The sequence below is a fragment of the Corvus cornix genome, chromosome 1 (genome assembly GCF_000738735.6).
Source record: "Corvus cornix cornix isolate S_Up_H32 chromosome 1, ASM73873v5, whole genome shotgun sequence".
NCBI classification, from domain to species: Eukaryota; Metazoa; Chordata; class Aves; order Passeriformes; family Corvidae; genus Corvus; species Corvus cornix.
Window position 1 is genome coordinate 79,256,207 of NC_046332.1, and position 15,441 is coordinate 79,271,647.

Below are 15,441 nucleotides of genomic sequence, written 5' to 3' on the forward strand. Positions count from 1 at the left end.
TTCCCAGCATCAGCCTATGCATTGTGGCAAGTTCATCTGTGGTGTGACTAAACTGCCTTCAATAGCAGGAATGAATTCAGCCTCTGAAAGCTAGATTCAGGGAGACTGAAATAATCCTATTGGAAATTTTGATTGACAACTCAGGGCAGTGTTTGTTTTGGCTTGTGGAAATACTGCAGGAGGAGTGGGCATTTTGGATGGGAGGTTGTTTGCTTGTCCTCCAAATTACTGTTACAACAGTGCAAACTCTTCTACTTCAGTTATTCATGGACACCCTAATCTGCATGGGCGTGTTGTGAATAAAAGAAGAGAACAAAATAGATTATTCTCACAAAGTTACTCACTTGCTCTTGGCATTTAATCTTCTCTGGCTTCTCAGAAGCTGTGATACTGGTCTTCAAATGCAGACAATACTGAATGTAATGTTATTTTGAAGATGTTTAAGCCTGATTGCACCACATTAGTCAAAACAAAGATGGTATTTTCAGCTTGTAAAAGCATACTTTATGTTTTCAGCTCTTAATTCAGTTGGATATCTTCCAAAAGCAAATGTTTTCAGATGATTAATTTCTTCATTAAAAAAGTGATTGAAATCTGATCTGACTTTGGAATGATATTGAGATACATCCTTGCTGTGTGTTTTCAGATTTCCCACAAGTAGGTTTTTATTTGAGCACTGACAATATGCACTACACTTTTTGTCCAGTGAAGCCATGAACACTTTTACAACCTGCTTCCTATGGAAAAGAGCTCCCTTAGTGGATGAAAAGAAGTCTAAACACCTTCATTTTTTCATTTGTATAGGATAACTTTGGATAGTAATATTCCTCCAGCAATTTTTTGTTTACCTTTGCTTAGGATCTTTTCTTGTTTGAACTTTTCTCTAAGGCTCTCTGGACTGACTGACTTCCTGACACACTGTTTCCTCTTTGTGTCTCTCTATTGTTGGTGCAAGCTGTTTGAACTTTCGTCATCATTCTTCAAATCTCTTCTCTGCTTCTTCATCTTAATGTGCAAATGTGCATTGGTTGCTGTGCTGCAGAGTAGGACCTTATTTAGTTATGTTGGCAGTGCTGTGCTGAGGTTCTTTACCTTAAACTGGTTGCTTGTGTGCCTGTGTATATATTATTTTCACATTTTTGTAACTTTATTCCGCTTCCTATATCTGCAAAAGTAAAATGGCACCCACACACTCTCTCTCACATGCAGGCTCTGAAGCAAACAAAGAAAAAACTGGGTTAAATAAAAAAAAAATGAACAGTCCTATTTAGTCCCATCTTTTGACTGAGACCCCTTGTGGCAGAACTGATGAGGTCAGTTGCTGGAGAAAAACAAAAGCTGTCAATTGCAAGAGTTTGAAAGCACCTCTACACAATCCTGTACAAACCACAGAGATTGTTACTGTGCAGCATTATCATGGATGAGCCAGATATAGCCAATGCAGTTACAATGAAAACCACAGGGAGGAATATTGCTTAAAGCAACTCACTTTTATTGACAGTGTACTGTAAGGCAAGGAAAAAATGTTTGCCAGATTTTTTAAAAAGAAGGCTTGCAGCAAGAGTTATCTGCAGTTCAGTGTATTATTGAACTGTCAAAGATACCATCTTTTATAAATTCAATATTTATCTTTTTGTTATATATACAAAAGCTCAGCTTAAACAAGCACAAAACATAACACAAAGTAATGGATTTGCATATGAAGTTTTGTTGATAGTTCATAATCTAGTAAACAAGAGAATGCACACGTTCTTTTACTATAGAGTTACAGTTGACTAGATTTAAACTTAAATATACCCCAAAACACATAAACCCCCCACAAAATACAGATGTATTCAATATGACTATTTTAGAAAAAAAAAATCTAAACAGTGTTCAACCATACACTGGGAAAAAACATCGACAGATACCAAGAAAGCTGTATTTCATGGCCAAAACTAATTTTCAATTTTGGTGAAGGCATCTGTGTGTTTTCACTGTTGTATTCTGACCACTTGAAATTAATATCTTGGCCAGATAAAAATTGCAAAACACTGGCTTTTGTCTGCTTTTGAAAGGATATATTTTTGAAGTAGTGATGTAAATAAACTGTGAGCCTCTTACAAGATCTCACATCAGGCCATGTTAGAGCAAACTATCATTTCCATAGGAAACAATGGTAACAGAAAGGTCCCAGCTATGCTATAAAACCTAGTCAGGGGCCAAGCAACAAAATCTGCAACCTCTTAGTTCTTCCCTGAGGGAAGGGCACAATTTTACCCCACATTTTTTGACAGCCTTAGATTCTGAAACTAGCAAATGTGGTTGTGTTTTGTGGCTTTCCTTCTCCACCTCCATATCTGTATAGCATTGGCCTTTCACTGGAAAAGCTTTTATGAAAGCGATAGCTGCTTTTTCACCAGCGGTAGTGTAGCACTATTGGTGGCTCACAAAACAAGTGAAGGCTAACATGTCAAATATGATGCGTCGGGATAAAAGGGACAAAAGTACTTAACCACAGCACAGTGCCATGCCTTACCTTTGCAGGGTTGTAGCATGAGCAGTAACATGGCTAAGTAAAATTCTACCTATCCAGGCAAAACTGAACGTAGTTTTGAAGACATAAAATACTATTTTGTAATTAGAATCCCCAACATGCTAATTTTTATCACAGACAAGAAGAAAATCTTACGACTACACAAGAAAAATGGGACCCAGTTAAAAGAAGAATAGTGACACCACACATGTATGTAACCGGTATATTCTGAAAATGAAGCATAAACCCATAATTTTATGTGAAAGTCTTCTGCTGGATGCTTAAATACACAGTTTTTCATGTATTTTTTTTCTTTTTTTCCCCTTGTTTTCTCTATGAAAATCAAGCTCTTTGCATAATTAACCAAACCTCAAAGATATTTACATTTTAAAAGCCAATCCTTCACCTTCTCATTTTAAAATGAGTAATCCTGTATCTTGCATATTTTAAAAAAAGGTCCGGAGAAAGCTTAGAATTGTAATTCAGTATCTGTACTTAGTAAAAATACTTCCCTTGAACATGAAGTCAGTGCTGACCTCTTCAGGTCATTTGTGAATAATAAAATCTTTCTAAAGAAATGTTACTAAATAAGAACTTAGGGAAAACACAACAAGAAGAAATACACTGCCCCTGTATTGTAAAGTGTTGCCACTTTATGGTAGAGATTGAAGAAAACCACAGAGGCGTGTATATCAAATTTTCACTATGATTCTACAGAACACATGAAATCTTTCAACGCTCTGTCTGCTAAAGGCAATATAGTCTTTCTGGCTTTTTTAGTACTGCTATAGTATACAGGTTTCTTAGAGTACAGTTAGTACCTATAAAGGTCAATTCTAACACAGAAGTGTGTGCTACGCTTCATATGGCAGGAGGATAAGCATAAGAGAAAATTGATGACATTGATTTTAAATAAATCACACATTGCACAGCATCTTTAATTCTAAACATAGAAAATTAGACTGTAGTATGACTTAAATGTTTGTCAGATATCAAGAAGGTCCTCTCCACTCTCATCACTCTCCACAGTTAATTGCCTTGTCCACCATTTCTTGACTTCTGATCCACAGGAAGCAGCATCAGACATGGGATTCATTTTGCATGCAACAGATTTCACAGTTGAACGTCCACCAAAACGGAGGTTGACTGAAGACACTGAATGGCTTATTGGTTTGGGGGCTAGGAAATTAAACACAAAGTTCTGTATTAGAGTTGACCTGCTTCTTGAACATTTTTGCTTAGAATCCAGGTATACAGAACTAGCAGGACTACGGCACCTTTAAACTGATTTAGTTCAGAAAGAGTAGGGCTCTGTTCTAATGTGGTGGTGGTGGGTTTTTTTAGTTTTTTTATTGTTTTGTTTTGTTTGTTTGTTTTCCCAGCTCCAGATGTTCACACTGCTCCCACTAATCTGCTGGTAGAGCAGTTTAACTGAGCAGTGTCTCATTTCTTTCTGCTGGCATAACTGATGCAAGATATCTCTTCTTATCCAGCTACTTGCAACCTAAATGATTTAGGCAGTACTTACATGAGCTAACCTGCTGTCAAAATGGTGACAGTATTAATGTGAGGAAGGGGGGGGTGGGGGAGGTGCTTTTAGGAGTGGGAGCTACGTCTAGAAAGTGATACTTTACTATGGCCTAGGGGTTGAAGCCAGTACAAGTTGCTGATATGGCACTAAACCACAAGTCTAAGTATATTAACTACACAATTGATCTTAATTATGCTATTCATGATTTTAAATACCTGTCTTTGCTGGACTGGAGGCAGACTACTTATCTGTCAGCTGTATTGTGCATGGAGATGACCCTCCTTTTTAGGACCATTCACTGAGGAACATTCAAAATTGACATGGACCAGATCAGTGCTAAGAAAGGAAACCCTGAGCTAGTCATTCTTTCAAGCTTTCTCACTCGAAGGCCTGTGCAGTTGACTATAGTAGTATGATTCCTCCTTAGCATGTTTCACTCTTTCTCTCTTTTCCAACAAAATGTTGATCTTTGCTGCCCAGTGATATTTAAATGGAAATCATGGATTGAAAGCTCTCTATTAAACTATCCTGTTTCTTGGACAAGTAAACTGGCCACTAACGTAGGGTCAATAACAGAACAGCATGACTATTTCTCCTACTTCCACTTAGATATGATTAGGGTCTGAATTGTGGCAGCCTTTGAAGGCAGTGCTCTGATTCAGAATAGGACTGACTGATGTCAAAGGTCCTGAATAAATGTATGAAAAAGTGAAAAATGCAACCTCTTTCACAGGGCAATGCTTGAACCCATCCAAAATTTCAGCATTGTGAGGAAAAGGAGAAACTGCTTTATTTCAACAGGCATGAGGATAGGAAAGCTGTGATGTGGTTGCAAGCAGCAGCCAGGAGGCAGAACCATGCATCATGAAGCCTCTCTTGGCCTTGTTACTGCACAGCACCAATTTTGCATGTGGGGACTCTACTGATAAACCTTTTTCACTTACCTGATGGCAAACGCCATTGTCCAAATTTCCGCTGAGGTTTCCCAGCATCTCCGGAGTCTTGTCTATAGCCACCTCTGTCAGAAAGTGTCGGGCTAAGGAGCTGCTGCTGGCTACTTGTCTGAAGAGAGGAAAAAGAATCTCAGTCATAGCTCCCCCCTGCATGTGTGTAAGCCTAGGAAGGGATACCTTTCTATTCTGTTTTAAGATTTGTCCCTGAATACAAACAAAACATGTTGCCATTGGTTAAGGCAGCATGCTTTCTACTCTTTAATACCCCAGAAAACTACTACTAACAAAAAGATCATGTGGGCTCTCTTTGCCATTCATCCTATTGAAGGGTATGAAATTATTCTCAGCCTACTCCAGCTACTGTAGAAAGCAGCCCTTACGTTGTACCTTCTATATTCCCTATCCTGGAAGAGCCGAGGACTCCTGCTCAGAGGTCCCAGCATGCCCAGTGTTTTCACTCTCAGTGTAAACACCATTTCAGAATGCCTGAACTGGAAAGCTTCACATCCCCAAGCCTGCACACCGCTCATGCAAGAGCTGAAAGATGGGGCTGCCAGAGTTGTACAGCTGAGTTTGCCCTTTATGGTGATAGCAAGACAGCTAAATATATCGGGGAATTACTACCTTGGAACATCTTGCCTTTACATCTGATGGCATAGACTGAGGTAAAACAAGGTATTGTTTTTAATTTTTTTCAGCCAAAATGATGTTTAAAAAAGAACAAATAAGAAGCATGGACATTTTCTGATTTGTTATGAGTAGCTGATAGTTTTCTGGATAACATACCTCTGGCTGTGCACTGTTGTCTTGATTAATGGCATTCATATCTTCACTTGGCTGTGTTGTCTCAATGCTGGGGGGATTCAGAAATCGGCTCAACTCCTGCTGTTGGCTCTCTCGTAGGCTATGGATAATGCTGCACGACTGCTGCTGTTTCTATCAAGGTACAATATGCGATGAAAAAAATGTCACACCAATGAATCTGATTTTTTTTTTAAGCATTCTAAATATTTAACTGAACAGTGAGCACCAGCTGTGGATCCCAGGTGCATTGATAAAGGTCCACATATTAGATGTCGCTACTTAAATAAAGTGAATTCCAGCATATTTGTAACCTTTAGGGAATAGAGGCTGAAACTCATGAACTACATTAAGTGGAAGGCACGTTGCTCAATTGTCGGTTTAAACCTAGAGTTTAAACACATACAAAGTTTTGAATTTATCAGTTAAAAGTTCTTGCAGAGAAAAAGAAACCAGGCAATTGGTGGAGATTCACAGGTAATTACGTGAAGGCAATGAAAAAATTCTGATTTCTTTCATGGACTTTGGAACGGGCTGTCAGTAAGACTGAATAAAATAGTAGTGAAAACCTTGGGACTAAGTATAGATTTGCAGTACAAATAGAAAAACAAACCTACTACCATTATGATTTTACAATCTAATTTGCTTTTAAATTAAAATAAACAGCACTTAGGAAGGGTTTCACTTTCCTGGGTAGTTTTCACATAATCCCTCTAGGGAGACTTACAGAATAACAAGAGAATTTGAAAATATATCTTAACTTCCATAATTACATTCAGTTTATAAATGGTTCATAGAATGTGAAATGATCTGAACCATATTATTAGAGTGAAATGAATAGCATATTTACTTTAACATAGTGTAGTTCAGTATCATGATGAAATGAACAACAGAGTTGAACAAACCCAGAACTGAGGGCTGAGATTAAATTTATGGCCGTTATTATTACAGAGATGAGATCAAAATGAAACTATGTATCATTGAACACTGATGTTTCAGCTGGAATGTACATTATATTCAAAATGTCCAGCTAAGTATTTTTATAAATTTACAAACACAAGAAGACAGATGCCATGATTACAGATCACTATGGAAAATCCCCAATCACAAGAAGAAACTTTTTATAAAAATAAAATATATATGTGTCAAAACCTGGACTCAGACTTACAGTAACTGAAATATCAGTCATCAATGCAACCAGGCTGTGACTTTTCATATAAAGGAAGAGTTGGTTTTGGAAGAAGAGACGAAAATAACTGCAAAACTTAAATCAAATGTCGTGATTTTTTTTTGTAATATAAATTTAATCCAAGCCAAACTTTGACCAGCATATATTGTAGCCATCCTGATTAGAGGTAAAATGTTTCTAACAATCAGAAACACTGCATAATCAGAACACAGAAGCACTGGCTGGGTCTCTTCTAATAACTTAAGAGACTGGGGTTTCCTGCACTGCTCAAGGCAAGTGCCAAGCCAGGATTTGTGTCATCTGGCTAATCTTCCCTCTACCACACCAGGCAGCTTCAACCACTGCCTGCTGGGAGTGGTCTCTGCCTGGACCCATGCCTGGAGGGCAGTGATGCTCCCGTGGGCAGGGATGCTCCTGTGGCAGTGGTCTGGGGAATATGAGTATGGACAGGAACATGCTGTGAGTATGGGTGACCCCATCCCAGTCCTGAGCCAACACCTTGCCCCTGCTTAGTTTACTGGCTACAGCGTGCCATGTTTCATACACCTGCACACAAAGTAACTGGAATGGCTCACTCAAATGATTTATCTTAATACAGGCTCCATTTGGAGAATCATCTACAGGTTTCTCATCTGCCAGCAGAGGCAAGGAAATTATACAATTGCATTCTGTGAGGAAAGATCAGGCCTATGAAGTTTCATTGAATTACATTATTTTTTTCTTTATTCCTTTGACTTTGGTCTCTGCACATGCATCTTCCTGTTGTATTGAAAAGACAGATAAAGTTTGGGCAGGAAGACAGTTTTTGCCTTAAAAAAAAAATGCTTATTTTTGTAGCGCTTTCAATTGACCTGTAACAATCTTTCATTTTTGCTCAGTTAGCAACAGCTACATACTTTTTCAAATAAGTGTTATCATGACTCCAGAGTAAAGGAAGCATAGGAACAGCAGATTCCAGTACCGTTGAGCAGTTCAATTTATGCAACCATTTAGATCCTGCTTTAGCTTGACTTACTGCTCTGATTCGCTTTAAGCACTTTTTCAGCCACATTCGTATGGTCTGTTTGGCCACTTCCTCTTCTATGGTATATTCCAGTTGTTCCCTAGCAAGCAGCTCTTCCAGTTGAAGACTTTTTCTGATATCAACAGACCTATATGAAAGCATGCTGGAAGAAACAAAATTTACTTATTTTTAAATGCTGGTGTCTTTACATCTTAATTTAGAAAATCAAAGCTCATACTTAAGATCTTAGTGTGAAAATACGTAATTCAGGTAGCACAGTAAATTCATATTGGAAGCTAAAAAATTGCTGAGATGATTCTAGAAGAGACTTACTGTGCTCAAAACAAAGACCTCATCACCCACATCCAGCTACCAGTACAGGTGAACTGCTGAACTGTGAGGAATTAGGGCATTTGTGGTGGTTTGGGGCTTTTTTCCCCCTAAGTGTTTACGCCTGGATAACGTTCCCATTTCTATTTTATTTCTAGTCAGGGTCACTGTCATGTTGCTACACTTGAAGGTACATTTCATTAGTTGGGATACAAGAGGGACATGTGACTGTAGTTTGTGACAAACCTCCTGCAATGAAAATGTTAAAATACTTACAGCTGATTCCCTAAGACCTGTATTTTCCATCACTAATATTTTTGCAGGAAGAAAAAGGGAAATCTAATTTTTGTAAAACATTTAAAATTGAAGTGCTTCTGTAGCTACCAGTCTTACCTTCTCCCAAACCTAATGACTACCTGTTAGCCTGGAAAGAAACACAGGCTGTTATACATGTTCTAAAACTGTAGAGAAAATCTCAGGGTACCTGAGCACGTCATGAAAAGTGACGTCACCACCATTGTGGAGCCGCTCCATTTCATAGCACATGTGCTTGAACAGCAGCTTGTCCTTGTCAAGATCCACCTCCAGCCTGCCTCGCAGAAGCCTCAGCAAAAATTTCACGCGGAAGGTAGGGATTACACCCTGTGTTAAATTGCATAATGGATGGTAAATTATTACTGTGATCCAACAACCAACTCAGGCATTCAGCTTGATCACTGAGAGAAAAACTATTTCTCCTAGCCTATTTAAGTCACTGTGAACACATTATTGAAGAACGTGCACATTCAGCCAGTTCTTCAGCTAATTCACAGAAGTCTTTGTGGTTATTTGACTCATATACAATGAGACTCTATGCCGTTAATTTTGCCAGAAATTTTCAAAATTGCTTGGGGATTTAGTTTCCCCATTTGCATTCATCTGTAATTAGAATCATACTCCCAAAGAGCTACCACTGAAAAATGGAAATTAAACTGTAGCTTAAACACTCATAGCCATGCCTATAACTCGTTGTAAACCTGTGCCCTTCTCTGTGCATCTCTGTAGGAACAGGAGAATGTTGAGAGTTTACTGGCTTTTTAGAGGTTATCTGCTCTAAGAGGCAGCGCATCCTGCACTTTTGGTGACAACAATTTTTATCTATTGTTGCTAAATTAGGACTGAAAGTACTTCCCTCTGAAACCGTGGTACTCACAATCTTCAAATATTTTGTTCTGCTAAACAAGCCTCATCAGAACTATTTTTGCTGCAGGGTGTTGTTCTGCATCAGAGATACTGTCAGTGCTGGGCACGATGGATTCAGAACTCTCTCCCCTCCGTGAGTACAGACAGGAGCTTCCATCTCCAGCACAGCCACATGCCAACTACAGACAACCACTTCCACCATAATGTTGTTCACATTCAAATCTTAGTGATGTCATGAATCATTCAGATGATGATTTAATTTGTGTGGGCATCTGAGCAGCTCAGTATCCCAGATGTTATTCTCATTTCAGAATCACAGAATGGTTGAGGTTGGAAGGAAACTCTGAAGCTCACCTTGTCTCACCCTTCTGCTTAAGCAGGGCCTCCTAAAGCCAGTTTCCCAGGATCAGGTCCAGATGGCTTTTGAATGTCTCCAAGGATGGAGACTCCACAACTGCCCTGGGAAACCTATGGTACTCAGTCATCATCACAGTGACAGTTTCCTGATCAGAGGTAACTCTTGTATTTCAGGTTGTGCCCATTGCCTCCAGTCGTGCCACTGGGCAGCACCGAGCAGAGCCTGGCTCTGTCCTCTCTGCACTCCCCTGCAGGTATTTATATGCATTGACAGGATTCCCCTGAGCCTTCTCCAGGCTGAACAGTCCCAGTTTTCCCAGCCTTTCCTCTCAGGAGACATGCTCCAGTCTCTTCATCATCTTTGTCTCTTTGCTGGACTCTCTCCAGTATGTCTGTGTCTCTGTGTACAAAGGAGCTCAGATGTGAAACCAGGACTCCATCTGAGGCCTCACCAGGGCTGAGCAGAGCAGAAGGACCCTCTCTGCCCTGGCCTGCTGGCAATAATTTGTCTAATGCAGCCCAGGATACCATTAGCCCTCTTTGCTACAAGCGCAATGGTGGCTCATGCTCAACTTGGTGTCCACCGGGGCCCCAAGTCCTTTACTGCCAAGCTGCTTTCCAACTGGGTGGCTTTAGCATGTACTGTGCCTTGGTTTATTCTTCTCCACATGCAAAACTTTGCAGTTCTCCTTGTTGAACTTCAAGAGGCTCCTGTGAGCCCATTTCTCCAGCCTGTGAAGGTCCCTCTGGATGGCAGCACGACTCTGTGGCAGATCAGCCACTCTGCCCAGCCTTGTGTCATCAGCAAGTGTGCTGGGGTTGCCCTTTGCCACTCTGTCCATGTCATTAATGGGGATGTTGAATAGGACTGGACCCAGTATTGACCCCTGGAGCACACAGTGAGTTACTGGCCTCCAACTAGAACCCTGCCAGTCATCAAGCTCTGGGCCTGGCTATACAGTTTTCAATCCACTTCACTGTCTTCTCACCCAGCCCATACTTGATCACTTGATCAGTGTCTCCATAAGAATTTTACAGGAGATGGTGCTGAAATCTCAGCAAAGCTCTTCTGAAGATCAGACACAAAAATGGATATGAATCTGTAGACTTCCAAGGGAACAACTTTCAGGGAGCTGGGAGGAAAGATGGTATTATACTGATCCTATGAATAGGTATGTTTGTTTGTAAATCTGCTATTACAAGCACTTCACAGAATACAGGTTAGTATTTGAAGCGCCATGAGCAACATTAAATGATGCTCACTTCTCAAATTTGACCAGTAACTGCTCAGAGAATTTTGTCAACACACTTTGTTTTCTCTGTATTCGTTTTCAAGAAAAACTGGAAATTTACTGTATTTCTGTGCTTATTATCAAGAAATTATTATTCTTACCTCTCTTTTGTCATCAACCATGTTCCATATAATTTGAAAATGCCTTAGATCATTATAACTTAAGAGCTGGTCTTCTTCAGTTGAGTAAAACAATGAGAAATTCTCCACAATGATAGCTGAAAACCACAAGAACAAAATACACCCTGAAGAAAGTCTGTTGTTACATTGTAACATCTAATTCTGTTGTGCAAACACCACATTAACAAACGCCTGTATGCTCAGACAAGGATTTTGAATGCATAAGATACTATCTTGCCACATCAGTATTCACCATGCTCACTTTTTAAGTGAGCATGTATCTTTAAGGCTGTATCTTAAATGCTGGTGAGATACCTAACCTAACATCTAAGATCAATTCAGTGAATTCCAATGATGTTTGAACAAAGGTTTTCTTTCTTCAGTTAAGCTCAGAAACCAGTGTTCCATAGGGTAACTCTACTCTACAAATAGAAAATATCTCTTTGTTCAAAAAGCTTTCATTCCCAAACTTCCTGAGTTTTAGCATTCCCCTGCCAAAGAAGTATCAAAATCATTATATGCATACAAGGTAACACTGACGGTACAAGGTAGCCTCATACCTGAACAGCACAACAGACTCACATCTAACAAACTACGTGCCAAGATGGATCTTTTTGTTATTAATGTGTATTTTCACTTACCAACAAGCAAATTTAGCATGATGTATGCAATGATGACATAGAAAGAACAGAAATACATAAGAGCACCAGCATAATTTCCACAGTCTGTTTTCCAGTAGGTGCTGTTATCTGGTGTACAAAATGGAGGCTGAACCTTCAAACCAAAAGAAAACAAAGTAAAGTGATAATAAGAATAAAAAAACTACTAATTTCTCTGCAATCAATACAATATTTAATATTATTTCTTTAAGGCTTATTCCCAATTAGGGAATAATACTGTGGGCATTAATGTGGGCAGGTTTTTTTCTTCCTTTAGTAGACAGAAACCAGGAAAGAGAGAGAGGTATGACAAAAAAGGCTGAGGCATGGATCTTACAACCACACAGAGGGCACATTGTGCATTATGCCAGGAACAACCTGGTGCTTTGAAGCATAGTGGTTTTCAAAACGTTTCTTCCCTGCTCATTAATTTTAAAAAGGAAAGGGATATGATTTTCCTTGCAACAGAAAGCACAGATAAACATTTACTTGGGCAAAATGTAATAATTCAAGGCAGAATTTTGAGGTCATCAAGACTATCTTTCACATAGAATGAGCCAAAGTACAGGAATCAAAGACAAGGTTAATCTCAAAAGACATCTAGCCCCCGTCAAAGCAGAGATAATAGTGAAAAATTAAGTTACTGCATTTCTGATTTTGAAACCATCTTTTTATTTTTGTTTTTAAATCAACTAATAGCCTAGCTCCATGAAATATTATACTGTGAGTATGAGACTGGAACTGCAATTTGTGTGTCATGTTCCGAGGTTTAGTGAACATTATTTTCTTGAAGAGATAAAGGCAAGCCCAACATTCCTTGTACAAAGCTAAGATACAGAAAACAGTTTGAGATGGAAGGGTAGCTCTCATTTCTTGTCTACTTATCTCTGGCAGTATTGTAATTACCATGCAGTCATGCATAATTTTGTTCCAGTCTTCTCCAGTGACTATTCTGAAGAGTACAGTAATAGCCTTGCCAGCTGATGAAAAATTTGCATGTCTGTTTTAAAGAAAGAGAGAGAGAGAGAGAGAGATTGAGAATGAGAGATTGTTTCACTTCCCAAAATTAAAACACTGGCAAGAAAAAATGTTTCCATTTTCTACTGTTCTACTATTTTAACCCAAAAATAGTTACAGTATTATTTGAATGAGCTCATTGAAATATTTATTTCATGACTTAAAATACAATAACTGAACTCTAGCTCAGACACTCAATACTCAGGTCTGAGTATTTTAGCTCACTTTATCAGAGATCTAAAGAAAACTCAAGGCCAGATCCTATTTCCTGTCTCCATTTTCTTTTGTAAGCCTGATGATGACTGGGAAATAATCCAGCTAACAGCCATTTCAAAGAAGTGTCTCCTTTCTGTATCAGCCTGGTATATGGATCCTGTTCCTGGGTGATGCTAATAAGATGCAGTAGGTACACTGTGTTTGAGCAGCTTGTGGGCTAGCACAGTACTGCTTTGAAGCATATTTCAGCTGGCATAATGAAGAACAGCTCTCAGTCTGCTCTGGGTTGGATCAGGTGTCATTTGGCCCAATGCACAAGGACTTGACCGTGTCTCCTATCAGAAATTCTGTTTAGAACTCTTCAGCCAGACCTGCAGATCTGTCTGGCTTTTACCACAGATAAACTTCTCTAGCAGAATGTGATTTCTTCAGGCTGTTTAAAGAACCTCCCCATGAGGTAGGAACTATATACTGTACCTGTTAATGTTCTCTCCATATTTCACTGTACCAAATAACACCACTCCAGCAAAAGCATAACAAAGAAGCAGTAAGAACATGCCCACTATGATGAAGAAACTCTTGTACATGCTGACAACCACAGTCAGGAGCAGCATTTTTAGTGTCACCTGGAAGGACAGAGAAAAAGCAGTCCATGACAGCATTCAGGAAAGCAAAGATAAAAGAGAAAAAACAGTTCTTACACTTGCCATTTTGACAACAAATCCTTTATACACATTCATTAATGGATGAGCTCAGTAAAATGGTACATTATGAATGTGATTTGAACTGTGTGTGCTTTTTATTTGTTATAGACATCAGCACATCTCCCTCATTTACAAGGTCAAGATGTTGCTCCTCAAGAAGTATATATAGGATATACAGTGTAGGATAGTACCGTGATGGTACAGCATAAGCTCAACTATAATATTCCAGGACCAGTATTTTCCTGAAGTATCAGCATTAGCAATGCATGAACAGTGGTGCAGTAAACTACTCTGGGCTTATCTGAAAGTGATCCTAACTGTTAGACAGAAACCACACGTACTGCAGCCTACCTAAAGGACTGTCTTCATGTATAGAGAAGGGGATTTCCTTAAGATCAGTACAGCTTCTTTAAGCTAGTAATTTCTCATGGAAGTTTGTGAAAGCCCAGGGACACCTTCCAGAAGCCTTCCAGTACCTAAAAAGGGGGTGACAAGGGAGCTGGAGAGGGACTTTTTACAAGACCATGCAGTGACAGAATAAGGGCAAGTGGCTTTAAGTTGAAAGAGGGTAGGTTTAGATTTGATATTAGGAAGAAATTCTTCACTGTGAGGGTACTGAGGCACAGGAACAAGTCGCCCAAACAAGCTGAGGATGACCCATCCCTGGAAGTGTTCAAGGCGAGGCTGAATGGGGCTTTGAGTAACTTTGTCTAGTGGAAGGTGTCTCTGCCCTTGGCAAGGGGGTTGGAACGAGATGATCTCTAGGGTCCCTTTCAACCCAAACCACTCTGTGAGTCTATGATTCTGCAAAGTTGGCCAAAGAGCATAAGATGAGAACATAATTATGAAAATTTCATAGGCTGTAGTCCTTGATAATAGGTATTACTTTCCCATGCATGTATATTTTATATTTTACTCTTGATAAATTTATTGCCCTAGATTGTCCTAACACCCTTAACTACTCTGGATGCAATGAAAAATTCCCTTTAATGGGACTGAGGGCGTCATTTTTCTTTATAATTGTGCCAAATTCCTGCTGACCTTTAGTCATCACATTGGATCAGGACAGGTAAATTAGTGAAACTGACACAGTTTGTAACATGAAAGTACAAACCAATAGGTTAAAACCGTGAAAAAACTTTACAATCAATCAGAAAGCTTTGAAGGCAATCACTTGGTCTGGTTGCATAGGAGAAGCAAGGATTTTTCATTTGACTTCCAAGGCTCTACAGGCTCTGTGTAGTCTGATTGAAAGAAAACTTTTTATCTTTACTGAACAAACCCTTTGACTTACTGTTCTTAACCCTGGCAACCTAGTACAGCAGTCTTTTTATCATTTACTTTAATATGTCAGACTTCACAGAAAATATTTGGATAGTCTAAGAAGTTCTACAGCAAGGGAATGCAGTGTCACCACTTGTTAAATAAATGTGTTTGTTCTCTGCTTATGCTTATTCTGCCAGTCTACTCTCCATTACACCAGAGAAAATCCAAACACAAAAGAAATGTAAACTTGAGAAGTGACTTGCTTTGTCACCATTCCAGTGTTTCCAGAAGAACATCTTGGCCCAAA

The 15,441-nt window shown here is 39.2% G+C and overlaps 1 protein-coding gene across 10 annotated transcripts in view; it reads right to left on the reverse strand.

Annotated features, from left to right (window-relative positions):
* Positions 1 to 1,469: 1,469 nt before the first annotated feature.
* The window catches only part of NALCN (sodium leak channel, non-selective), a 239,599-nt gene continuing 225,627 nt past the window's right edge, over positions 1,470 to 15,441 (reverse strand). For all 10 annotated transcript variants that reach the window (XM_039562541.1, XM_039562481.1, XM_039562155.1 and 7 more), the window contains 9 exons: positions 13,642 to 13,790; positions 12,838 to 12,931; positions 11,914 to 12,046; positions 11,255 to 11,370; positions 8,807 to 8,964; positions 8,005 to 8,155; positions 5,786 to 5,935; positions 4,991 to 5,108; positions 1,470 to 3,694 (listed from right to left, as the gene is read on the reverse strand). In XM_039562541.1, the coding sequence (XP_039418475.1) occupies positions 3,501 to 3,694; positions 4,991 to 5,108; positions 5,786 to 5,935; positions 8,005 to 8,155; positions 8,807 to 8,964; positions 11,255 to 11,370; positions 11,914 to 12,046; positions 12,838 to 12,931; positions 13,642 to 13,790 (1,263 nt within the window). In that variant the 3' untranslated portion in view covers positions 1,470 to 3,500. The remainder of the gene's footprint in view (positions 3,695 to 4,990; positions 5,109 to 5,785; positions 5,936 to 8,004; positions 8,156 to 8,806; positions 8,965 to 11,254; positions 11,371 to 11,913; positions 12,047 to 12,837; positions 12,932 to 13,641; positions 13,791 to 15,441) is intronic.